General features: G+C 39.3%; 2 protein-coding genes across 5 annotated transcripts; both read left to right on the forward strand.

The window, feature by feature from the left end:
• Positions 1-1,185: 1,185 nt before the first annotated feature.
• LOC146389185 (battenin-like) lies at positions 1,186-17,072 on the forward strand. The gene is made up of 15 exons (XM_084926901.1): positions 1,186-1,460; positions 1,547-1,583; positions 3,025-3,121; positions 3,700-3,783; positions 5,219-5,298; positions 5,994-6,079; positions 6,762-6,834; positions 8,273-8,416; positions 9,125-9,264; positions 11,759-11,811; positions 11,886-11,954; positions 12,080-12,135; positions 12,231-12,324; positions 14,241-14,381; positions 14,671-17,072. The coding sequence occupies exons 1-15, from the start codon at positions 1,406-1,408 to the stop codon at positions 14,785-14,787; spliced, it is 1,326 nt and encodes a 441-aa protein (XP_084783027.1). The 5' UTR covers positions 1,186-1,405; the 3' UTR covers positions 14,788-17,072.
• An 883-nt stretch (positions 17,073-17,955) lies between these two features.
• On the forward strand, positions 17,956-26,227 carry LOC146389186 (serine/threonine-protein phosphatase 4 catalytic subunit B). Of its 4 annotated transcripts, none has more exons than XM_084926907.1 (9): positions 17,956-18,044; positions 18,739-19,016; positions 20,314-20,365; positions 20,454-20,504; positions 21,429-21,530; positions 21,643-21,816; positions 21,942-22,068; positions 22,190-22,379; positions 25,243-26,227. In XM_084926907.1, exons 2-9 carry the CDS (start codon positions 18,907-18,909, stop codon positions 25,370-25,372), a joined length of 936 nt encoding a protein of 311 aa, XP_084783033.1. In that variant the 5' UTR covers positions 17,956-18,044; positions 18,739-18,906; the 3' UTR covers positions 25,373-26,227. The 4 variants fall into 4 exon arrangements, with proteins under 4 accessions (XP_084783033.1, XP_084783029.1, XP_084783032.1 ...); XM_084926903.1 differs by having other exon boundaries at positions 17,964-18,214; XM_084926906.1 differs by having other exon boundaries at positions 17,964-18,129.
• The last annotated feature ends 1,083 nt before the right edge of the window (positions 26,228-27,310 follow it).

Here is a 27,310-nt window from a genome sequence, read left to right on the forward strand (position 1 = left end):
TTGGTTGACCATTTTTGCAATGTGTCAAGGTTTTTACCTCTATTGTTTCATTATCTGCACTCCAGACCTGTTTGTGTGGCACAGTGTGCTTGAAAAGTTACCTGCTACTGCTGTGTTTAATTTCCACTTAAATTGTAATGATAGAGTTAAAGTGTAAGGCATAAAAGGTTAAACCAGATCAACTATGGGATTGCTTTCTCCTATTCCACTGAAATGATCTCATATTGATGTTATTCTAAAATTGTTCTCTGTGTTTTGCTTATGTCTAATATCTTTACTTATATTGTTAAGCAGACTGTAGTGAACAGGGTTCATTAATATATTTTATATTATAATATAAATGCCAACAGACTCGATAAACTAATCCGTAAGGCCAGTAATGTTGTGGGGATGGAGCTGGACTCCCTCAAGGTGGTGTCGGAGAGGCGGATGTTGTCCAAGATAAAGACAATGTTGGATAACACCTCCCACCCACTCCATGACATGCTGGTCAGTCACAGGAGCACGTTCAGTGAGAGACTGAGATTACCGAAAAGCACCACTGAACGACACAGGAAATCTTTCCTGCCTGTGGCCATCTCCCTGTACAACGCATCCACTTAACACACTGTTTACTGCTACAGCTACACGTTTCTTTTTCAGCTATTTATTAATAAGTGACTTTATGTGTATATATATATATATATATATATTTACATAATATTGTACTATTCTTAGTTAGCGTATTGTCTGTCTTGTTAATGTTTGTTTATAATGGAGCAGTGTAACAAAAAATAATTTCCCCCAGGGATCAATAAAGTATTCTGATTCTGATTCTGAAAATAAAGTGTTTTGCAAGTATCTTTATGATGTGTTATTGAACCTATATTATAGTCAGTCCTCTTTTTAGAAGTCTTTTTTTGGTTTACTGAACTGTGATTTTGTATTTGTTACGATCTCTGAAGAAGGCATTTTTTGATGTAAAGACTTTTTTACCAGATAAAAAAAGGAGAAACATAACGATCACTTTTCCCAAGCCGATTGCAGCTTCTACCTGCTGATAGGAATAACGTTTCATCACTCATGAAGATCTGTTTGACATATTATAATAAAAATCCAACTGTGTTCTTGACATTATTTGAATTTGAGCAAACTTAATGTCTCAGGCGGATCAGGAACGTTCAGAGCTGATATTGTTTCCGCGGGGAGGTTTTAGGTTGAAGCGCCGTCTCTGGTGCTTCGTCGGTGAGGTTTGTGAAAGTTGCCGAGCTGAGGACCGTAAAAGCAGTTACAGCGCGTTCTTAGTGACAGCTTCTCACCAGTGTTGGTGGGAGCTCAGAGCCTGTTAGAATGAGAGCTGTGTGCTTTTCAGCGGTTCGAGACCAACTCAGTTTCTCTTTCATTTAGCTTGGACTGGTTTGTAAACATGGAGCAGCCAGCCAGTGTCAACTCAGATCCTCTTCAGCGACTTGACGGTACCGGTGAGTGTGTCAGCGGCGGACTCGTGTAACTATCAGCATTATTGCTCCGTGAGTCCCTAACGTTTGCTTTATCCTCTCATTTATAGGTCGTTGCGTACAAATCCGCAACTGGATTGGATTTTGGTGAGTGTCCCGATATTTTCTAACAGATCACCAATAAGAAAGATCCCTCTTATTTCATCTAAATACATGTTGTGTCGTATCTATAGTAAAAGACGTTGTTCGCTTCGTAAGTACTTCTTATGTGAATAAAAAGAAGTGCTGACTGTGAAAGTGAAGTCCACCGCTTCGTCATCTCTCATTTCTCCCTAAACTTTAATGGGATGTGATAAGAACCTATAAATACACGTCATTGCTATGTTTATTCACACGCAGAAATGAGGAAATGTTTTTAGGTCTTATTTGTAGTCTTCCTCTCACCATTAATCGGATCTTCCAGCTGTGGGCCCCGCCCCTTTTATGTATTTGTGGTTAAAGCAGTTTTAGCTCCTCCAGCAAGCCTTCCTAAGACCACATGCACTTCAGGAATTGCTTCAAGATGGCACATTAAGATTGGCTATTCACTGTGTGTGCAGTCAGGTCTTTATGTGGAAAAACGACAGACTTGAGTCGGCACTGGGAAAGCAAAGATGATAATCAGGACTGAGCAGGAGAATAATCAGTAGCCTCTCTTCTACATTCGAGTCTTTGCTTCAGATCTATCACTGTATCTGAAGCACAGTGTCGTATGTCACGTCTCTTACTCACGGCTCAAGGTTCACGAGAGCGACGCAGATATAAATAAAGGTCTCGAGCATGTACGACAGAAAGGGAGCAAAGGGAAAATGGAGACAGAAAGGCAGAGGAAAGGCCAGGGACCGAGTACTCGTGCTCCGCTGTGTACTCATTGCAGAGACCTGAGTTCCGTTGTGTTTTGCATTTGCTGCATGTCTCTCCCTCGGTCTCTCTCTTTATGTTATTGCCATTCAACCATCACCTTGTAGTAAAAACAAAAAGCCACAAATAAGTCACAAAAGAAAAGTTGTCATTGAATTCTGTCACACTGATAATTCACATTAGTAAGTAAACTGAAGCACAGATGGAAAGCCCAAGGTGGCATAGCAGGTAGTGAAATGAAAAGGCACTTTAGCTGCTACTGGAAAACAAACAAATAACAAAGGAGGGAGGGAAAAATACACAAAGCTATAAGAAGATGAAAGCTAGAAAATAATGAGGAAGTAAACTGGAAGGATGGACAGGAAAAAGATGGAAGGCAGGTTGGAAAAGGAAGACTTTGAAGAAGCTTGAAAGAACAAAGGTTAATGACATGAAAAGCACAAAGACTGTGAAAAGGTCTTTGTTGAAAAAGTTTTAATTTTATTTTAAACAATGTAGCCTTAAATGAATTTAAAAAACGAAACTATGAGTAGCTGATAAATGCTTGCTAATGCAAAAGTTTTGAAAGTGCACGGTAATGAGTGCACGATATTTTGGGGGGTTTTATGTTGAGAGAAATTTTGCAGCCGCTGATTAAGTTGTTATTTTTTGTTTATTTTTTTATTTTTATCTTTCCACATCTATACAGGCTCCTCGGTTTGTGCAACAACTTTGCTTACGTGGTGATGCTGAGCGCCGCACATGACATTCTCGAGAAACAAGAGTCACGAAATGAAACGGCGTCTGTAAGAAACAAATGTGTATTTAACTATGCACTGCTCAAATAAATGAAAGGAATACTTGATCACTGGATTCTGGCACAAAGTCTTCAGAGATGTTGATCTGTCCAATCAGGAAACAGAAACTGTTGTGAATGCATTTCATCTGCTTAGGTGCAAATGAAAGATGCATAAGGTGCACTGGAGGAGTAACAACAACTATTTCTATGTCACTGCTCATAGTAAGAGAAGGTACCTGCAGTCTATTCAGAGTGCACAGCTCTAACCCAGCAGCAGGACTGTCATGTGATGAGGAGCGCTGCCAGAGCTCATATACTCATCATGTTCCAGGCAGAGGATGTCTTTGGTTTCCTCTGATTCCATTTCCATCGTTACATCTTATTTTTCCACAATAAACTGCATGATGTACTTTACCAGTTCAGATTCTCAAGTTAAAAATCTCATTCATTGAGATCTAATGTGTGACTCAATTGTTCCCTTTATTTTTTGAGCAGTGTAGTTTGGCAGTGGTCACGTTTCAAAGTCGTTCTATGTTTAGGGTTAAGTGAACTTCTCAGCTGTATATTTCTATTATTGTTTCCCAGACTTCAGCCTCACTGCACGTGGACTTCCAAGTTGGGAACAGTAGCAACAGTAGCATCTATGACTGCAACCCTGTCTCTACTGCGGTAAATAAAGGTTCACTGCACTGATGCAGTAAAACGTTTGTTCTGGGTGTTTAGTGTCGAGACAAATGTTATAAACTTTTGACTGGTTCACAGTTTGTGCTCTCGTTTAGAAGCGGTGACTTCCTTTTAAATGTTTATTTTAAAAAAGACAAACGTCACATGATTAATGAGGTACTGAAACTAGTATAACACTTAACCAAAGAAGGATAACAGCAGGAAAGCTTCCTACACTAATAAGGCTAATGTGTACATATTAACAAAAGCATATTCAATCAGTAAATACAGTCCGATATCTGGTATAATAACAGATATACTGTAGATTGTATCTTAGATAGTAAGTTAGGAAACATGTTCATGTTTGTAGTCAACAGTATTTAGAGGATCATAAATATTTCAGGTTCCTGGAGGTTATGAAAAACTCATAAAATGTTATTATCATTATAGAGACATTACTGAGCACATACATTTATGTATTATATAATTTAGTTGTCATGGCCATTACATTATGGTGGACCAGCCAAACACCATCACTCTAGTAGCACACTCCACATAAATAATGCCTTCTGTTTGTTGGTACATTTGAAAGTGTGGAAAAGAAAAAGGTCTAACATGTGTTCTTAGTTTAATCCACAAAACCCAAAAATAAAAGCTGAGTTTTATTTCTGGTTGTTTCCCAGCTTCATTAAAACTATTGACAGATGTATGAGGCAGTGGTGAGGTGTGTGGTAGGAGTGACGGATGGGTTTAAGCTGGGGGTGGCATCCGCACTCTTTACTGTGAGCCCCTTCTTGATTGTGATTGTGATTGTGATTGTGATGTTCATGCAGGAGTCTCTGTGGACGATGATGTTTGCAGATGACGTTATGATCTGTAGTGAGAGCAGGTGGAACAGAGTGTGGACAGGTGGAGGTAAGCGTGGGAGAGATGAGGACTGAACATCAGTCAGAGAGAGAGAAGGTGAACATGCAAGCAGTAGAAATGGAGAAGGTAGATAAGTTTAAATACCTGTAATCAGTCATCCAAAGTAATGTGCAGTGCACAACAGAGAGGAGTGGAGACGATTGTAAAGGGTGGTTTGTGACAGAAGAATAAGAGGAGGAATTAGGAATGTAGTAAAAGCTGTGATGATGTATGGTGTGATAACAGTGGGCACTGGCAAAAGGTAGAGCTGAAGCTTTTCATTAGGAGTGACCAGGATGGGCATGATTAGAAATTAGTATATCAGAGCGTTTGAACGTGTACAGAGGACAGAAACTGAAAATGCAGGACAAAAGATGTTAGATATGGAGCAGCCAGGCAGGAGGACAAGAGGAAGACCTCAGAAGAGATTGATGGATGATAGTGAAGGAGGGCATAAGGATGGATGGTGTGGCAGAAACTAAAAGCTGTATCATTTGTGTCCACAGATGTTCAGTTGTTACATTTTTCTTGGCAGGCTGTGCTGTTAGCTGACATCCTACCAACACTCTTCATCAAACTGTTTGCTCCCTTTGTGATCCACAACATGCCTTATGGGTAATTATTACTTTGATTGCTGTTCTTTGTTTCCACTTGCTGTGTTTTTACAGTAACTAACAATCATCACTCACATTATTGGTACGATCTGATTTCACTGCACTGATAATAAAAAAATAGTTGTTTCTTTGACAAACTTGCAAATGACAAAAACTGTGACGTCCTTCCTGTTTTACAGTAGTGTGTTTGTATCAGGTGTCAGGATTTTAGCCCCACTGGCAACATGAGGTTTGAGTTTGGTTTAAAAAAAGAGAAAGAAGAAGAGAACAACAAGAACTTTGTTTTATTTGCATATTATTTCCACTCAATCCCACCTTTGGCGCTCTTTTTGTACTGCTGCTAAGCTGCTGTGATGTCTTTTGGCAATAATGATCTCCATTTGTTTTCGTCTGGCTTTAATGTTTTCATGTATATAAGATGTTAAGTTTATGAATGAGAGCTTAGCAGTGACCAAACATATGAAATTGGAGCAATAAACAAACCTACTTGGTTAATGGCTGTGCCTGGTTTCAGTGGCCCCAGCTGACTAATCAGAGCTGAAAAAGAAAAGAAAAATTGGACTTTATATGTTTTGTGTGTGATATAGTCAGGAAGTCAGTTGTTAACAGACCGAGTTCTTCTTGCTGTCTGCATAAAAACATCGCTGTCATGGTGCTTTCCAGCTTTCCTGGTTAATTCCTGTTCTTTTTTCCCAGCATTCGAGTGTTGTTCTGTGCCATCATGGCAGCAACGAGTTTCCTCCTGGTGTCCTTCTCCTCAGCTGTGTGGATGAGTATTCTCGGTAAAGCAATCTGTTAATAATTCAGATCAGATCTTTTATCATTAAGGGTGTCTGGTATGGCTCTGGTGAGCTTTTAGAAGGTGGATTAGATAAAACTTTGAGTTATTTGCTTCGGTTTAATTTCTTCTTATCTACTGTGAGCATCTGTGGTTGTTCCACAGAAGCTTGATAGATCTTTACTGCTGCTATAAATAATCATTTATCGTACCAGTTCACGCTTCTGTCAAATACACTCCTCCAGACACCAAACATACCAGACCTAAACTAAATGCTGCCACCTTTAAAGCAGTAGTGATACTGGCACCACAGATCTACTGGAAGAACTGGATACCAGATGCAATGATGGTCCCTGCTTGCTAGAAATGTCCTGATAGGCTCTAAAGGGCTTGTGCAGCAAAATACCATTAGCAGTGGATGGAAATTGTTTCTTTTTTTTAATAGACAGCCCTATTTCAGACATTACTGTTAGAATTAAGCAGACCTCTATGTGAGTAAAGTAAGTCAGTAAAGAACAACTAAATTTGATTCAGTTCACCAGTAACTAAAATGTAACCATTGTGACTGCCCATACGGGCGCTGTAAGTAAAATGAGCTCTTTTTATTGAAGTTTGTCCTTCAAACAAAAGAATAAATTCTTCCTCTTTGCTCACTCTGATCACGTTCTCTGTCGCTGTGTTTGCAGGAGTGATCTTTGCCAGTATCAGCTCAGGACTGGGAGAGTTGTCCTTCCTCTCTCTAACAGTTTTTTTCAGCAGGTAAACACTCTTCACTCATTCTTTTTGCCAATTTTGAATTCAGTTGCTGCTCTCTTATTAAAGATTCAAACAGAGCTTGTCCAGATGACAGAACTTGGGTCGATGCCCAAAGTGTAGGGTAAAGTCTGTGAACAAGGCAGAGTTTACACAGTCGAATTCTTTGAATTCCTGCATAAAGACAAAATTTTATTTGTATTTTATTTGCTGTGTGGAATCCCGTTTCTGCCAGGACTGAAGTAAGAATAGCTTGACACCAGAATCATTCAATGGAAATTACTTTGTTACACTTGCTTAGTAAAAATTGTGAAAAGATAAAAATTATAAATAAAATAATAATTCATTAAGTCGATATAACAAAGTCCAAGTGAATTAACTGCTATGGAAAAAGAAAAATTGAAAAAAACCCAAAACAAAACAAATTCTATGTGTCAGAATTAAATAAACAATACCAAGTGTGCAGTATTAATGGAGGTTTGCAGAAAGTAATTTTACAGTAGTTTAAATGTAAGTTGAGAGTAAGGAGGTTTGGTAGTTTTATAAAAACAAAAGTTTAGAGGGGTTGGGATTGTTGACAGTTCTAACTAAAATAACTAAAAACTGAAATAAAATACAGATGATAACAAGAAAAGCAAAGTGAGTTTATTTTTCATACATTTTACACAAATTTCCATTCATCATTTTCTCCCTGATGTCACCCATTTGTTTCTGGAGCGTCATAGTGTCTTATGGAGCCAGACTCAAGCAGAGGTTGGAGTGCTGTCTCCATAAGCTGTGCACACAGACACACCTGCTCATTAATAAATTACACACTAATAAAAAACACCACCAGAATTCCCAGACTTCTTGCACAGTCTGCACCACAGAGTTATATGATCTTGGTAAAAATGGTAAATGGCCTGTATTTGTATAGCGCTTTACTTAGTCCTGATGGACCCCAAAGCGCTTTACACTACATTCAGTCATCCACCCATTCACACACACATTCACACACTGGTGATGGCAAGCTACATTGTAGCCACAGCTGCCCTGGGGCGCACTGATTGCCTCTGTAAGATAATGCCTTCTTCAAAAGACATCAGCAGCATAAATCAGCTGGCATCAGTGACCAGCTGTGCTGATGCCTAGCAGAGAACAGATGGACTGCTACAGGTTTGCAAAAAAAAAAAGTTATGGAGTTATCAATCTGATATTCTTGATATCAGACATTTTCCACTGAGTTACGTAGTTTGGGTGCTTGACTTTAAATGTCAGTTTCCACGATGACACAGCTTTTTAACAGTAACTCCAAATTTCCTTCTAACAGTAATCCTGCTTACAGCTTAGACTCACAGCAGATAAAGTCCCGGTCAGAAATGAGTATAAGAAACTGTGAATGGTCTTCCAACCATGTTTTTATTTTTACTCTGGAACATTAACGGTGGTTTTCTGTCTGCTCCAGGAGTGTACTGGAAGGCTGGGGCTCAGGCACTGGTGCTGCTGGTCTTATTGGAGCCCTCCTTTACTCAGTCCTCATCCAAGCTGGCCTTTCACCACGGATTACACTGCTTATCATGCTGGTCGTCCCAATCACTATGGTGGTAAGGTAAGTGTGCAAAGATTCTCTTACAAATCTGGATTTTTGTGTTGTGACTCATCGCTCACTCAGTTAGTTTTTTCTTTGTGCTTTGTTATTTGTGGACAACTCTTCACATACTTTTCTGTGATACAGCCATTTGTAGTTTTTAACATTTGTAGAGCTCAGACCACAGGTGTCGAACTCCAGGCCTCGAGGGCCGGTGTCCTTCAGGTTTTCGATGTGTCCTTGATCCAACACAGCTGATTCAAATGGCTAAATGACCTCCTCAACATGTCTTGAAGTTCTCCAGATGCCTGCTAATGAAGTAATCATTTGATTCAGGTGTGTTGACCCAGGGTGAGATCTAAAACCTGCAGGACACCGGCACTCGAGGCCTGGAGTTCGACACCCCTGGCTCAGACAGTTAGTCCATTCATCATTTTTAGAGTTTTGCATGCCACAGTGAGACTTAACAAGGGTCCAATTTTGAATTAAGCTTCTGTAGGTCTAAGGTGTAGGTAGCCCAATGTTTTCATCTGTGGAGATGAAGTGGTGGCCAAATAGTCACTTTAATTGAGTTCAGTTGACTCCAGTTCACTTCAGTCAAATGAAACATTGACAGGATGTAGTTTGTATTTCCTGTTGAGACTTTTTCCCTGTAAACTGCGTATAAATGAAGCTGAAACTTACAGACAAAATGATTTGTCGTCTTCTTCATCCCAACAATTTTACCAGCTATTTCTTCCTGCTGGTTTGTCCACCTTCATTACCTCAGTGGAGGACCAAGGAGACTGAGTATGCAGCTTTGGTCTCTGAGGACAGACAGCAACTTCTGGACAGTTCAGACGAGGGGGAGCCCGAGAGCTCCACCACAGGTAAATGTCACATTAGAAGGGTGTAGCATGAAATCAGCAATAAACTGAAATTTAAATAAAGTTCAGCGACCAAATCCTGTAAAGACAAACCCTGTTTCATTGTTTGATATATCTACTAACTGAACACGAACACATGAGTTCCTGTAAGTGTTTGAGTCCTCCATGACACCAGTTTTGTTTTTCCGTAAGAATACATGAATTTTAACATTTTAAGCAATAATTTGCACAAAAAGGCAGATGTAACAAATATGATAAAGATATAAAATCATTTACATTTGAAGTTTGTCCACAGAGACTCACGTTTTCTTACATGACTTTACACTGTTGCCCAATAGACACGCCTGAAAGATCCGAGAGCGTTGCTTTGCTGTTATCTAATCAGATGATCATCAACATGTGTCAGTTTCTGTTTGACATGGTGAGAGGAAACGCACTATTCTACATCTTTATTGAAATTGATAAAAGGAGGTCATCACTTAGGGGAAGATGTGAGTCGCTCAGATAGAAAACAGTGAAAAGGTATTTGTCTGGATGCACGCTCAAACATCCAGGTAATAAAATCCCAGAACCTTGACTCATTCATGTGGACGTGGCGTTTTCAGTTAGAGGAGAATTCAGCTGATGAGAATGGGCCTGTTTCAGCATAACTCAGGGAGGACTCAGGGTCAGGAATTAAAGGTCTTTAGGACATTCCTGCAGTTGAACTAATCCACATGTATACGTTTATTCAACAGAGAAGACTGATGTAGAATTGGATTTAAAACACAACATTAGTTTATATTTACCTCAGCTAAGAAGGTAGAAGTAATGTTATTAATCTGTCAGTCAGCAGGTTTAGAGCCCAAATTTTAAAATTGCAAAATGGGGCTAATTTTATATTTTTATTGTTTAAAGTATAAACAACAGACTTCTTAAAAGTTCTCTTCCTTTTTTGAATGGATGGATGTGTGCTGGTAGTCCATAGGAGCTATGAGTTTGGCAGGTATGTGTTGTGGCTGCCTATTGTCACTAAGTACAGTGTCTCGAAAGAGCCAGTAATGTGGGGTACAGTGGATTATGTTTGGCCTTCAGTTGGTTCTTTAGCTCAGCTTCTGTTTCACAGAAGAGTCATAAGAGACTCTGGTGAAGTGGGGAAGTGAAACTGCCACAAAACTGTCTGCTGCAGTATTGTTCATGTTTGTCTCGTGTGCTTTTTTTGGTCTTTGATTTTTCTTAATGCCTCTGTCTTCAAGGTGAACATGCTGTTTCCTTTTTAACCAATCAGCATTTGACCTACACGAAGTGTGACTGCATTGGCAGAGGTGTAGCACACATGTGCATGCAGGTTACCTGAGTTTTTGCATGTATCAAATGACACATCTGCAGTGGCATCATTCATTAGTTTCACTTGCAGAAAGTCGTCTGTACACAGCTTCATCCTCACTCTCTTACTGCCACTATTTAAACTATGCATGTTCCTCTCTTCCTCACTTACTGTATGGTGGTTCTTAACAGCTAAATAAAAAGCGTTTGTGTTTTCATAAATATTTCAGAATAAGAGCCCAGTTAAGAAATTAAGTGTTTCTATCCAATGAAGCACCAAAGTGCTTTTAATTTGAAACAGTTACGGGAAAAGCTGAGGTCAAGTCAAGTGACTTTATTGTCATTTCAACCATGTTCAGTGCTACAGTACACAGTGAAGCGAGACAGTGTTCCTCCAGGATCATGGTGCAACATATAACATATAACAATCAACACAGGACTACATAAAGTGCAAGTGTGCAAAAACTGCAAAAAACAGTGCAGCACCAGACAGAACAGAACGATACAGACACAACAGTGCAACAGAAATGTGCATCAATGACAGTTGGTTGTGCATGTTTGTGTATATGAGATTGTGCAGATAAGTGTGTGTCTCAGTCCAGTCACTGAGTGGTCAGTAGTCTGACGTTTGGGGGAAGAAACTTTCGCGGTCTGGCAGTGAGGGCCTGAATCCTCCGGTACATCTGTGCCAGAAGGCCAAATTGTAGCCGGAGTAAAATACGAGCACTCACAGGCTCTGCAGTAGCTGTCTCAGTTTCTGACCACCCTTTGGAACACAAATTTGTGTGCTAAGCTAAACGGATCACATGTTCCTCTCTGTTCTTACTCATGTGACTGATACTGATACTCAGTGTATTGGCAGTTGCTTCCTATTGCTGCTCAACAGTTTGTATAGTTGTTACCTTACAGTGGCCTCAGTGAGAGGCTGCTATGTGCATATGTATCATTTAGTACCCAGAAATGAAATCAGCATAAAGTAGCCGTTGTTTCATTGATTTGTAATTTCTGACCGCGTTATCACAGCTTTCTTTTTGCAAACTGAGGAGTCTTTGTTTACACTTAACAAAGACAGAGAACATTAGGCTGCTGACTTCATCTCCTGCTGTGGAACTTCACAGTTTATGTGAATGAATTGTCGTTTTAAAGTTCTGCTTGTTGGGAAATAATGTTCTCTTCCTCTTGAATGTAACAGAAGACCAACCCACTGGGCCTCTCAGTTTCAGAGAGAGACTGTTTGTTATCAGAGTAAGTACACCGTTTACTTGTTTGATCTGAAACTGTTCAGCCAAACTGTTACTGAACTTGATTTCTGTGAGCAGGGCTTGTGGACGTTCGTGCTTCCACTGGGAGTGGTCTACTTAACCGAGTATTTCATCAACCAGGGTTTGGTGAGTCCTCTGATGCCCTCTAGCAGCACACTCAGCTCACTGCATGCTGTTAAGTGAAACTTGGCTCTAATTTTGTGTGATATTGTGAGAATATTGAACCAGGAATATTTTTCCCCCTCTGTAAGATGGAACTCCTGTTCTTCCACAATATTTTCCTGACCCATGCAGCTCAGTATCGCTGGTCAGTGATCCATTACAGAGAATATTCAGTATGAATGAGTTCATGCAGATTGTTTGGGGTGTGCAGCTCTACTTGTCTCTTGTTTGCATCCTCAGGTATCAGACTCTGTACCAGCTTGGTGTACTGCTCTCTCGATCCTCTCTGCGCTGTGTGAAGATCAGGAAAGTGTGGATTCTCAGTGTTCTGCAGGTGAGAAATGAGAATAAAATACAAATCAGCACCAGAGGGATGTCTGCTCCCTTTTTTTGACAAGGTAGAGGAGCATAACCTGCAACTTTCTCTGACTGACTCCTCACTACAAACAATAGATTTGAACAAGCTGCATTAGTGCATAGAAGTGTTAGGAGCAGCCAATAACAAAACAGTGCAGCAGCTGTCCTCAAAAAATTACAACCACACAATGATCCTCATCTAGTAATATTTACAAGGAAAAATTTGTACTATTTACACAGTGACCCTGCCCCATTTCCAGGTGAAACAGAGAAAGTGCTGATGATGTTGTATAAGAGAGAAGCCTGCACCTCTAAGGCAAGAAATTTGGAGAAAATCTGACTGTAGAAAAAGAAAGAAGCCAGGAGAGGTGTGGCTTTGCAGAGTGTCTCAACAACTGTTTAGGACAAAGTGACACTCAGGCTGAAATAATAGGAGAGCTGAATAAATGATTTTTTTCCATCAAACATTGCATAGTTTATGGTTTGTTTTCAGGTGACTGAATAATTTGTGTTGCTTTGTGATGCAGATAACTATACAGGGAGTGCAGAATTATTAGGCAACGTCCTTTCCTTTGGCAAAATGGGTCAAAAGAAGGACTTGACAGGCTCAGAAAAGTCAAAAATAGTGAGATATCTTGCAGAGGGATGCAGCAGTCTCAAAATTGCAAAGCTTCTGAAGCGTGATCATCGAACAATCAAGCGTTTCATTCAAAATAGTCAACAGGGTCGCAAGAAGCGTGTGGAAAAACCAAGGCGCAAAATAACTGCCCATGAACTGAGAAAAGTCAAGTGTGCAGCTGCCAAGATGCCACTTGCCACCAGTTTGGCCATATTTCAGAGCTGCAACATCACTGGGGTACCCAAAAGCACAAGGTGTGCAATACTCAGAGACATGGCCAAGGTAAGAAAGGCTGAAAGACGACCACCACTGAACAAGACACACAAGCTGAAACGTCAAGACTGGGCCAAGAAATATCTCAAGACTGATTTTTCTAAGGTTTTATGGACTGATGACATGAGAGTGAGTCTTGATGGGCCAGATGGATGGGCCCGTGGCTGGATTGGTAAAGGGCAGAGAGCTCCAGTCCGACTCAGACGCCAGCAAGGTGGAGGTGGAAGTACAGGTACAGGAAGAAGTCTGCATCCTTCAAGAAAAACATGATTTTCATGCAGGACAATGCTCCATCACACGCGTCCAAGTACTCCACAGCGTGGCTGGCAAGAAAGGGTATAAAAGAAGAAAAACTAATGACATGGCCTCCTTGTTCACCTGATCTGAACCCCATTGAGAACCTGTGGTCCATCATGAAATGTGATATTTACAAGGAGGGAAAACAGTACACCTCTCTGAACAGTGTCTGGGAGGCTGTGGTTGCTGCTGCACGCAATGTTGATGGTGAACAGATCAAAACACTGACAGAATCCATGGATGGCAGGCTTTTGAGTGTCCTTGCAAAGAAAGGTGGCTATATTGGTCGCTGATTTGTTTTTGTTTTGTTTTTGAATGTCAGAAATGTATATTAGTGAATGTGGAGATGTTATATTGGTTTCACTGGTAAAAATAAATAATTGAAATGGGTGTATATTTGTTTTTTGTTAAGTTGCCTAATAATTATGCACAGTAATAGTCACCTGCACACACAGATATCCCCCTAAAATAGCTAAAACTAAAAACTACTTCCAAAAACATTCAGCTTTGATATTAATGAGTTTTTTGGGTTCATTGAGAACATGGTTGTTGTTCAATAATAAAATTATTCCTCAAAAATACAACTTGCCTAATAATTCTGCACTCCCTGTAGTACATGCATATGGCGTTGTTAAATGTGTGTGAATGTATACTTTACAGACACTGCTGTGTTTCTCAGAGCTGCTTCTCTCTCCTCTCCACAGACGCTGAACGCTGTGTTTCTTCTGTTAGCTGTACGTTACCTGTTCCTGCCCACTGTTTGGTTGGTGTTCGCTTTTATCCTCTATGAGGGTCTGCTGGGTGGAGCAGCATATGTCAACACCTTCCACTTCATCAGCAAGGAGGTAAAGGACAGCTTCAGAGAACCATTCATATAGTTTAGACTCTGGAGTATTCTAGACAGTCCTGACTTTAGGAATCTGGATAATTCCATATTTTCTGTTCTTCGACCTCTGTGCAAAGCTGCATTTCATTTTTAATCCATTCACGGATACATACACACTCTGCAAATGTCAGCTTGATTATTTTAGGAGATTCAGGAGATCAGTACAGAAGCAGCTGTGCACTGTTGAGCTGTTTTACTCTACAGTAAGCATGCATCCACCTCAGAGTGTCTTCTCTTTTCTCCTACAGACTGAAGACAGACACAGGGAGTTCTCCATGGCTGCTGCCAGCGTTGGAGACAGCCTGGGCATAACTGTGGCTGGACTCATATCTCTTCCTGTCCACACTTACTTCTGTTCATTATAACCAAGCCCACACACTGACCAGCACGATGAGTAAGCAAAACGTGGGTGCGTTCGATTTTTAAATCCGAACTGGGTTAGAGACAAAAAGCAGACATTACATAAAAATGTCAATATAAAGTCTTTGACTCCACATCCTGTACTTGCTGCATATTTATAGATAACAGCAAGTGAACTATATAGAAAGTCCAGAGTCCACAAAAGTGTTTTTTACCTTCAGCCAGAGATCAAATAATATCAATAACATCCTACCTACGATCACAGAAGGTAAACCTGAAACACAGGTCAGAGAAACCGATAGGCCAGAAAATATTAATGTGTTATTTTGATGACCAGTTTCTTTGTGGTTTTCCTTCATGAAAAACCTTCCAGTGGTTCACAGAACAAAAGCTTTCAATGTGAAACAAGATCGGGATATATTTCAATTTGACATAATGAATAAAAGAAATATAAATGCAATACATTTTAAAGTCACAGAAGAGGAGATGTAATTTCAGTAAGTTTACTGTGTTTTGATTGTGGTAACTAAAGAGTCATCTTTAAGTATAAAGTGTCTCTGAGCTGCGACCAGGCAGCCAGTATTGTGTAGGAAATCCCTCCACACCAACCTTCAACGCTAAGATTTACCTTAAAATCTAAACTGTTATTTTACTGACCTTCATTTTAACATTAACTCCTCAAACTGAACTCTGGGTTCAGAAACAGTTCTATGAATGACTACTCAGCTAGGATGTGCCATTACTATTTTCAAACTATTTTAAAAGTCAGAGAGCTCAGTCATTGAATGCTGCAATTATATTTTTGGGAGGTGAAATTATAAAACTATTGCTTTCAGGGGGCAAAGAAAGCTCAGTAGGTAGAGTGGTTGCCCCATGATCGGAAGGTCGGGGTTTGAATCCACTGAACAGCTACCCTGCGCAAGGTACTGCTCCCTGGGCACTAGATTGGTGGCTGCCCACTGCTTCACTGAGTGAATGGGTTAAATGAGAGGAATTTTCCCACGGTGATCAATAAAGTATACATTATTATTATTATTATTATTATTATTATTTGAAGAAACTGAGTAAATATAATGCTGAAGCCTGAGGGCTCTCACTAAGTGCCTTCTATAATAAGTAGTTCTATAGTTAAGAGTTTAATTCATGTTAATACATAGCAGAGATTACTTTTGTATTTCAGTTGTAGTCAAACGTTTGCAAACACTCATCGTAGAAATGAATCTGAAATTTGGGATTTTCATTATTTTTTTGACATGACTATAGGTGACTTCAATCTTACTGAAAGATTGTGGACTATGCTTAAAATCCAGGTTGGTACCAGGAAACCAAGAGAAGAATAATGGTCAAATATAACGTCAGAATTAGGCCTGATTGAGGTGAAAATTTTTCCAAAATAAATTCAACCATGTGCATCCAATTCTCATTTTTAAAGTCTTTTTTTGCAGATGCTGTAAAATCATTCCTCTCTGGGAAGAAAACAATTCAAAGAAATGATTAAAAGTCCAAAATTACCATGACATTCATGTCCATGATGAGTGTATGTAACAAAGCGAGCAAAAATGCCTTCTATTATAGGTTTTAATACCAGGAGAGCATTCGGAGCTTTAAAATGCCACTTGTTTCAGATTTGTACAAAAACAATGTCACACACAGATTTGTTTTTGTGATGTTTATCATGTGTAACTTGACATCATTTTGCTTAGCTGTGGCTTTTCTAATTCTAATGAAAGACTGCTTGTTAAACTGTGGCACAGTTAGTCACTGCAGGTGGTGCACAGAACACCTGGGAATGGCTGAGATGTGAAACAAAGTTGATTTTAATATTTTTGTTGTAAAATAAAGAAAATAGAGGTTGCTCATGCCGTCATGCTGACACGTATTTTACTAAAATTCTTGGAAGCACTTTTGTTATTTTTTTTATAACATTGTGGGCTGTTGAATTTGTTTTCTTTTCTTGGAATGCAGTTTATGTCCTTAAATACTTGATCCATGTGTCCTGTTTTCTCCTGAACACTCAAACGCAGACCAATGGTCCTACTGACATTCTAATGACCACATAAAGCTAATGCTAATGCTTAACTGGAAGAACCTTGTTACAACATAATATTGTTTTTTAATCTTCTGCTTGCTTCAAATCAAATTTTACAGGAAATCAGAAATGAGGTTCACTTTGACTTTGTTAGCCTGCCAGTTAGCTACAAACATGTGGTTGTCCTTTCTTGCGCAGAGAGCCGTGACATTTCTAATTGTACCGATTTTTTTCTTTGATATAAAGTGTATGTGTCATAAACTGGAATGTGTCGTGCTTTATTACTTATAGTGATGTAAGATAACATAGGTTGGTGTTTAACTGGGGTGTTTCGTGAACCATGTATTAACCTAATATTTAATTCAAAATTATTTAGGGAAAAAAAGTAAGGTTGCTATAGTCAGCAATCCGCAGTATTTTCTCTGCTGTCCACTTTGTGCCTAATATATCAGACAAATGTTTGTAGAGTGGAGAATTTAAACTGTGGTATCCCAAAGCTATAGGTGATGTTTCTAAGCCAAAATGAATTAAAATGTATAAATATAGGTTACTGTTCCATAACACACATTTTTCTTGTTAAACTTCTACTTGAACTACATTACATTTCATAGTGGAGCACAGAACATCACACAAAAACTTTAATTCTTTATAATTAAATTAAAAGGGTATATTCTACCTTCATTACAAGTAAAATATTTCAGTAGTTCAATATTTTCTTGATTTTAATGATAATGGTTTATAGGTCATGGTAATCAGAAATCCTGAATCAAAATATTAGAATATCTCTTTTCCAGTTTCAGCCAGCAGCGAGAGGGGATCGGACAGCCAAGGCCTGCCTTTGACCTCGGCTCAGTCCACCCTGAGCCTGCTTGCTTATTGTGGGGCCATAGGGTGGCTCGAAATTAAATACTGTATTTCTGACTTTATTTCGTGTCCTTAAACTTGATCAAAATTGTAAGAAAGGGGTTTGAAATACTTTTCATACAATAAATATCAAGTTTTGTTTTTTTTAATTAATCACTTAAAAAAAGAAAACAAAAGTAAACTTTTCATGATATTCAGTATTTGGGATGGACTAGTAAGCGATCTGTAAATTACCACTACAGTGAATGTCGGGTTGAGTAGGCTGAGTAGTGCGCTTCCTATACCGGAAGTTACAGCCGACTTGCAAGTGTTCACGAGCACGGCAGGCGTAAACCGGCAAAGACGAGACCGGGGGAAGAAGAGGGGCCAGTGAGTGAGCCGACGCTCCATGGACTGAAATATATTAACGTTGGTTCTTTAACATTTCGTTTGCTCGCTGTTTTTGGTTATTCAAGTTGAGTCGTTTTTAAATTGTGTTATTCGCATTAGCTAGTTTACTGGCGACATTAGCAGTAACCAGCGTTGACGCCGAAAACCAAGTAAGTTAGCCCAGGTCGGCATCGATTAGCCCGCTAACATGCAACATTTCAACTACGCTTAACACATTGCTTTTATTTTGTTTTTTTCTGGCACATAGATTATCTGTAGTTTGTTGGTATCGACTGTCAGACATTTTTGTGAAGCATCTGTTCAAATTCCCAAACAAAATGGTTGGCTAAGTTGTCAAAGAATCAGTTGTTCGCTGACGTCGTTAGCTGTGATGTAAGCTAGCGTGCTAATATTAGCTTACTGCTACGCCCCGAGGCCTTACATTCCCTAACGAATAACATCAGTTTTCTGTGGGAGACTACTTTTATGTTAGGTGTGAACAAACTAGTCGTATGACTTTCACAGTGGTGTGTTAAATTGGCGTTTAGTTAGGAATTTCTATGTACGACCGTTTCTTATTTATCATACAGCAGACATTACCTAAACTGGATTATCCGCCTACCAGGTTGTTATTGCGATGTTTAGCTCGGAATTACTTCGGTTGAATAACCTAATTTATGTTTTTTGTCTGCAGTTCGTCACTCCGAGCATCGTCGTAGCAATACCCTGACCCTGAGCTGAAGCCCCCCGGCTGCTTTCGAGGAAGTTTTTGTTTGGGCTGTTCGCTCTCGGAGCCACATATTTAAGCGAGCCCAGTGTGCGAGAAGAGGAGTGTGTGCCTGGTGTGTGAGCAGCTCTCCCTATGTGTGTGACAATGGGGGACATCAGTGACCTGGACCGACAGATAGAGCAGCTCAGACGCTGTGAGCTCATCAAGGAAAATGAAGTCAAAGCACTGTGTGCCAAAGCTAGGTAAGCATCAGTGTGCTTGGACCAACAGTACTTTTATTTAATCAATTATACACTCTCGATTCAAGGCAGAAAACTGTTTAGCTGTTATCTTATTTCTGCATACTTAAAGAACGGGAAGGAAAATCTTCAGGATTGCGAATCAAAACGTACTTTAAGAGGGGTGAAATTTAGTAGAGCTTAAATATATTTATATGTAATGTTCAAATTTAATGGGGCAGCCTCTTTGTCTTAACTATATGCAGACCAATGGCTGTTTCGGCAAAGGGGTCACTACATGGGTGAGCTCCGCATGTTTGATTTGGCACAGTTTTACAGATGCCAAAAATTGATTAACTAGACTAGCCAGACCTGCATCAGACGCTGACCAGTTACAGCTGAGAATTTTAAAGAAAATATCTATCTATTAACAAATAACGCACAACAAAAATATCTATTAACGATATATAACAGGAATAGTTTACAAGTTGTTAAAACTTAAACCCTCTGGTGACTGTTAAATGTCTATGCACTGTGCATATAAACATGCTACTGGGTATGTTGGGTAGACCTTGATCATGCAGTTTCTATACACAAATGCACAGTAAACAAAAGAACATTTTTTTATTTAAAGTTAATATTTTAATCAATCACCATATAAATGTTACGAATCCCACTGTCGCCAAGTGCTTGCTCATAGAGGCCCATTTGATTGTTTTCTCTGGGGATCTGACAGGATCTTTACTGTATAAAGCACTTTGAGGGCAGTGTTGTTGCTATACAAATAGAATTGAATTGAATTTTAAGACTAGGTTGTTTATAGACTACATTTAATCAAGATTGAAGATCTTGGAGGAGTCCAGGAAAAAAAATATATACGCAAAGGTAGGCTACGATCATTATAGGTTAAGGCAAGACCAATCACAGGCCTATTGTGAACTAGGAAGAACTGGGATAAGTCTACTGGATGCAAACTGCCATACAGACTCATGGAGCCTTATCCTGACTGACCTTTGTTAGCCAATCAGCTGCTCCTGGATATTATTAAATAATCAAGTATTTAATAATATTTAATTATTATTTAATAATTATATTTAATAATATCAAAAAGTCGATCTGTTTAGTTTGGATATTTTTCAAGTTGCAGTTACATCACCTGTCAGCTGTGTTTCTGGAGTCACAACAGGAAACGGTAGATGTGGCCACTAGGGGGTGCTTGTCTGTAACTCAAGGATTGTTTTGTCTGCTGTTAGTCTTGTGCTGTATTGTTGTGCGTTATTTGTTTATTAATAAATACACATATGTATTTTTATTCCTTTAGAGAGATTTTGGTTGAAGAAAGCAATGTCCAGAGAGTAGATTCTCCTGTTACGGTAAGTAACATCTACTCACTGTTGTCTCCGAATTTGCCTGGATGTCAGATAAATGTGGTAATAATGTTTCTCCTGTTATTTCTTACAGGTTTGTGGAGATATACACGGTCAGTTCTATGACTTGAAAGAACTTTTTAGAGTAAGTCTTTTTCTTTTTCTATTTGTTTTTAAAATCTCTTTTGCTTCTGATTGGGTTATATTTCATCGTTTAAGCATGATACTGCACACAGGTGTTATTCTGTTGCTGAGTTACAATCCTGCACAGCACTACTAAACTTGGTTAGTTATTAGAAATAAATGCAGCTTTTTAAATTTGATGCTCTTGCCTGGAGTTTGAGTGTGTGACCATACTGAGTACTGATTCCATAACTGTATTAAATTAATAATTCGTATTCTTAATTCTGATGAAAATCTGGGTATCGTTCTTTATGTTTAAGGCAATGTGACGCTCAGCTTTCACACTGTGCTCCTAAATTCATCAATGAATATATTTAAGAATATAAATCCAGTGAAAAGGTATTAGTAAAATTGGGGGGGGGGGTGTACATTTTTATTTTTCAGCTAAAATATGCATGAGTCTCATTTCATACTGCTGTTACTTATGGATATCCTAGTTTGTCCTGCTATGGCTTTTCCTGTGAGTACACCTCCTCACACACTCACACAGTGGAGCTGACGAGAAACTTGGCATCATGTTATGTTGCTGTAAATGCTCCAGTAGAGGCTTCTCAATAAGATTTACAGCAGACGTAATGAAGAGTGAGAGTGGGTGATGTGCTAACACTTCTACTAGCAAGCAGTACACTGCTGCTCCAATGTATCGATACCCAGTGTAGCTTTGAGTCAGTATTGGACCAAAATGTCATCCAAATAGTGAATTGATGCTAGTTTCTTTTACTAATCTCATGTGAGGTAATATTTTGAGATAAGGTATGGTTCAGTCTTGGTGCATTGCAGGTCTTGGAGCCCATTATTGTGAGTTGGGGAGGTAGAGACTTGTGCACATTAAATTACCAGTATGCATCTGTTTAAAGGGCTTCTTTTTCATTTTTCTGCATGACAGGTGGGAGGAGATGTCCCGGAGACAAATTATCTGTTCATGGGTGACTTTGTGGACAGAGGCTTCTACAGTGTGGAGACTTTTCTTCTGTTGCTAGCTCTTAAGGTAGTTTGTCTATCCACTGCTGAGCTACACCAGTCACAGTTTTTACATTTACTTTCCCATGGGGTGTCAGAACTCCCTTTTCTTCATCTTTTATCTCTGCTGTACGATCCAGGTACGTTATCCGGACCGGATTACCTTGATCCGGGGAAACCACGAGTCCCGGCAGATCACCCAGGTCTACGGCTTCTATGACGAGTGCCTCCGCAAATATGGCTCAGTCACTGTCTGGAGATACTGCACAGAGATTTTCGACTACCTGTCTCTCTCTGCTATTATCGATGGCAAGGTTAGATACGTCATCCAGCACTTACTTCATATGTAGTGTTTTCTTCTGAACATGTTGCTGCTTTTAAAACTCCCTGTGTAACTTAGCTGTTTCATTTGTTCATTTGTATAATTCTGTGTCTGTAGATCTTCTGTGTGCACGGGGGATTGTCTCCCTCCATCCAGACACTGGATCAGATCCGGACCATTGATAGAAAACAGGAAGTGCCCCATGATGGACCAATGTGTGACCTCCTGTGGTCAGACCCTGAAGGTACAGACTGTTCACTTGGACATCTAAAAAAATGAAATTGACGTTAACAAGAAACAGCAGTGGAGAACTACAGGACTGTATGACGGATGTGTTTGTGTGACCAGTTTCTCTCTGCTTTCAGACACCACAGGCTGGGGGGTGAGTCCTAGAGGTGCCGGCTACTTATTTGGGAGTGACGTAGTGGCTCAGTTCAACGCCGCCAACGACATCCACATGATCTGTCGAGCTCATCAGCTAGTTATGGAAGGCTACAAGTGGCACTTCAATGAGACGGTGCTCACTGTGTGGTCAGCACCCAACTACTGCTACAGGTACATAGCTACATTAATCTCAGATATCTTGAATGGGGAAAGATGTCCTCGTCATGTAAATACTGATTTGGTCCCTGAAATATTCCAAAGGTGGATCATGTTGTCTCAGTATTAGCAGCAATTACCAGTGAAATTCCAGCACTATAAATTGAAATCTACAGCTAATGCAGGGCAATGTTAAGATTGCAAATGTTTGGAAAGGCATACCTGCTGCTGTGTAGAGACTTGCTGTACAACAAGTTGAACCATGTTCGGGTTTGTTCTAGCATCAACTGACGTCAGCTGAATTGGCCAGTCAGGCCTCCATTCATGGTGGATTACTTTATAAACAGACTATTTGTATGGGCTCAAAATGTGGTCATAAATATTTTGTACTTGTAAAAAAGATTTGTGTGTGCGTAAAAAAGATTTGTGTGTGCGTAAAAAAGATTTGTGTGTGGACTTAGAAAAAAAACCCCTGCAAGTTACAAGTACGAATTTTGACCCTATTTTTCTTCCTTTCATCTGATTGGTCAATGTCATGTCAATCACAAATGTAACAATCCAATCAGAGAACAGATGGGTTTGGCTGTCGGAGGGGCGCTTTTTTGAACTGCAGGTCCTTGAAGGGTGATACAGTTTGAAGCTGGAGGATCTCTATATAAATATCCGATAGCAGCTAGGTCCCCTAACTTTCAGTAGCTGTTGAAAGGAAAAAGTTGTGGTATATCAGTGGTTAGAAATACCATTATTACTTTAGGATTAGTTTAACACAAAGTCAGGGCTGACCCAGGACCATTGCTGTGAGTCACAGTGCGCAGCATAAAAGTCCTTTCACATCAGACGCAGGATGTGCTGCTAATGCTAACTGCTAACTAAAAGCAAAGGATCCAGAATTTGTTATGCTGGCTGCTGGGCTCTGTGGGTTTTTGCAGCAGCTCTACCTGTACTAGATGCACCTGCTCCTTGTCTTTTCTATCTCTGACTTTATGTCCTCTACAAGAGTTTCTGTTTTTTTTGCTGGTTCTTCAAATGTTCAATAAAAACATGTATGCTAATTCATAACGAAGAAAGCTTTGTAATGAAGACTGTCATTTCCAAAACACTGCCTGCCCCCACTCCGCGGTCCGCAGCGCTGTTGAAAAGGCCGTGGAAGTCCCTGTATTAAACACGTAGACCTGTGACACAAAAATCACCAAACTCGGACGACCACAGACTGTTTTCCTTCGTGGTGATGAAGGAAAACGCTGGGTTGGCATGTAAAAGGGCATTTATTCCCTTCAAAGACCTGCAGTTCAAAAAAAGCGCCCCTCCAACAGCCAAACCCATCTGTTCTCTGATTGGATTGTTACATTTGTGATTGACATGACATTGACCAATCAGATGAAAGGAAGAAAAATAGGGTCAAAATTCGTACTTGTAACTTGCAGGGGTTTTTTTTCTAAGTCCACACACAAATCTTTTTTACACATACAAATCTTTTTTACACATACAAATCTTTTTTACGCATACAAATCTTTTTTACGCACACACAAATTCTTTTTACACACACAAATTCTTTTTACACACACAAATCTTTTTTACGCACACACAAATTCTTTTTACACACAAATCTTTTTACACACAAATCTTTTTACACACACAAATCTTTTTACGCACACACAAATCTTTTTTACGCACACACAAATCTTTTTACACACACAAATCTTTTTTACGCACACACAAATTCTTTTTACACACACAAATCTTTTTTACACATACAAATCTTTTTCACAAGTACAAAATATTTATGACCACATTTTGAGCCCATATATTTGTTCTGTTTACCTTACTACTGTTGAAATATGAGATGGTTACCCCTGTGACAAATAAGCATTAAAAGCCGTTGTGTAACATTTTGATTCCCCATAATGCTTCATACATGTCAGTCTGCTGCTTTGACCCAATTGGCATAGATACAAAACAACACTCACTTTGGGGAATGCATTTTAACAAGCATAGTAGTAAGGAAACTTTTATCTATAGATTCAAATTCAAATTCAAATTTTATTTGTCACGTACACAGTCATACACAGTACAATATGCAGTGAAATGCTTAGACAACTGCTCGTGACCTAAAGAAAAAAAGAAAAGGCTATGAATAAGATAGGAAATAAATATGAAAATTAAAAAGGGTAAATTTAACTAGGAAGGAATAAAATAAAATATAAAAATTAAAGTTAAAAATGAAATAACTGTACAACACAAATTAGAATGAAGGGTAAATTTAACTGGGAAAGAATAAGATAAAAATATATAAATTAAAGTTGAAAAATAAAATAACTGTACAACAAATGCACAATACACAGTATAGAACTATATAAGAATGTATGAAGAAATATATATATATATATATATATATATACATACACACATACACACAATAACAGCAGCTGTACAAGTATTAACTGGAAATGAAGAATATAATGACCAGTGTTGTGCAATCCACATTATTTAGTGTCTTGTGCAGTGCAAATATGCTTGAAGTGATGAAGTGAGCAGAAGTATAGAGCAGTTTATACCGTTGTGCTATGGCTGGGTGATAAAACACTAAAGATAATTACAGTGAAAGAAGTTTTCCTCGATCGAAATATGAAACATGGTCCATATAAAGTCGATATAACTCATTCTATTCTTGACAGGCGGCATGAAAGGCCACTGACAATCAGAATAGATGGGATTACATACATTACATGACTAATAAAAGGAAAAAGTTTCCAGTGATCAGGCATGGTTAAGGCCCTCTCGGTGTTGTTTCATACCAAAGAAATGTTTGAAACTGTGCTAATTAAATATACACAAGGCTCTTTTTGTGTATAACCAATGTTTGTTCCTCTCCTAACAGATGTGGTAATGTAGCAGCCATCTTGGAGTTGGATGAGCATCTACAGCGGGAGTTCATCATATTTGAAGCAGCACCACAAGAGACCAGAGGCATACCCTCCAAGAAACCAGTAGCCGACTATTTCCTGTGAAGTCTTTGAGCAGACAGCCATGACACATCCAAATTTCCAGTACCGTTTCACATCAGCTGCCCTCCATCCTGCCGCTGGACCGTTCTGTCAGTGTGAACTCAAAGCAGTGAGACAGAAAACCTGCCAAAACCTGCCAAGCTCCTGCACAGCTTCAGCTTGAAGAGCTGGATTTTTTGCCCTACTGCCCAAGCCTGACAGAGCAGTCACTGTGGAAGGTGTAAGGGCGAGGTGGTTAATGGGCCCATGACTGTTGTCATTTCTCTTCAGCTACATAAAGATGGCCATTTCTTTCTGCTCTCCTTCCATTTGTTCTCATCCTCCTCACTCTGTGTAGATATGAATTTCTCCTTTCCTGGCTCAACTTTCACTACAATTGTAGTAGTTGTTTTTTTTCTTTTTTGTCCCCCTGCTGTGACAGACACTGTCATTTAGTTTTAGACGTATTTGGAAGGAGTGCTGTTTTTTTTCTTTCTTTTTTTTTTTTTTCCTTTTTCATGATTTTTCTAAAGTATGCAGCCGTAGGAAGCTTCAGTTTTATCATTTTAGAAATTCCTTCAATGCATATGTTGTCTCTGTTTTTGATTTTTGTATAATTGTTGCTGCCAGGATTAAACAAAATGCCCTCTCTTCTCTTTATTTGCTGTTTAACTGTCTCCCACCACATGTGCTCCTTTTAACAAGAGCTTCCCAAGAGCTCCACACCCTCACATCTTAACACCAGAGATGTAACGACTCCCAACACGAGTCATGTATTAACCATTGCCCTCTTAATTTCTTTTAATCTACACTTCTCTGTAGGTGTGTCAATTTTGATATTGTGAAAATAAAGGTTTTGTATCTATGCTGATATTTCAATTCAGTTGCACCTCCTTGTGAAAGATGGCTACAAATCCACAGTTGTCAGTTTGTTACTTAAAGCAGACTAAAAAAAAATCCTCTTACTTCCATTGTCTAAGATGTTAGTCACAATACACTAATTGTCAAATAGCATCATTGTTTGTTAAAACCAGGGGTCGGCAACCTGCGGCTCTTTTGTCCTTATACTGCGGCTCCGGGTGGTTTGGGAAAATAAATTAGAAGTATTTAGCTGAAGTGTATTTTATTTGTGTTTAGTTCTTTTTTTAACTTGTACTTCTGAATTGGAAGATTATTGTGATTTTGAAAAAAAAAATAAAATTATATCATATTATTTTTTCATCGCTCAAAATAAGCGTCACACTCGCGGAAGCCGGTATACCCGCCGAAACGCCGTGCATTTATCGAGACATTCAAACCCAGGTAGGCCAGTTATGGATCTTCGGATCCACATTATGTCAGTAACTGTTCTCCACCGTGAACTATGTTAAAAACAAACACCGCTCACGCCTCACAGATGAAAGCTTACAGTCCTGCGTAAAGATGAAAGCCCCGATTTGCAGACTCTGTGCGCAGAGGTTCGGGACCATAAGTCTTATTGTAAACATATCACGGCAGACCCGACGATGTTTCCATGAACATGCTTTTCAGCATCTCTTTATTGACCACTTTTCACACACGGTTGTTGTAGCTTTTCAGCTCACAGCCCGACAACACAACAGCAGAGAGAGCGCAGACTTTAAGGCGGCGAGGCGTGATTGCGGGTGCCGCTCAGGTGCGTCCGACTCCCCTGCAGCGGCGCTGCAGACCACGCCCCGCCACACACGTTAACCAGGTAAAATACATATTTAGGCAGAATTTTGCAAATATCTATTTTTTTTTTTTAGCAGCATAGTGCTTTTTTTCCAATTACTTTTTAAAAGTCAGGTCAAGGATCCAAAAGCCCAAAGGCGATATAAGGGTGGCGGCTCACAACAGTTTTTGTTTACTACATGGATTATTTTAGTTAAGCTGGGTGTCTTTCCTTTTGTTATATTCAAGTTCAAAATGTGTTAATTACATAAATAAAATGTAATTTTCTCT

Source organism: Perissodus microlepis, chromosome 4 (assembly GCF_051167445.1).
Source record: "Perissodus microlepis isolate ML-2025 ecotype Zambia chromosome 4, ASM5116744v1, whole genome shotgun sequence".
NCBI classification, from domain to species: Eukaryota; Metazoa; Chordata; class Actinopteri; order Cichliformes; family Cichlidae; genus Perissodus; species Perissodus microlepis.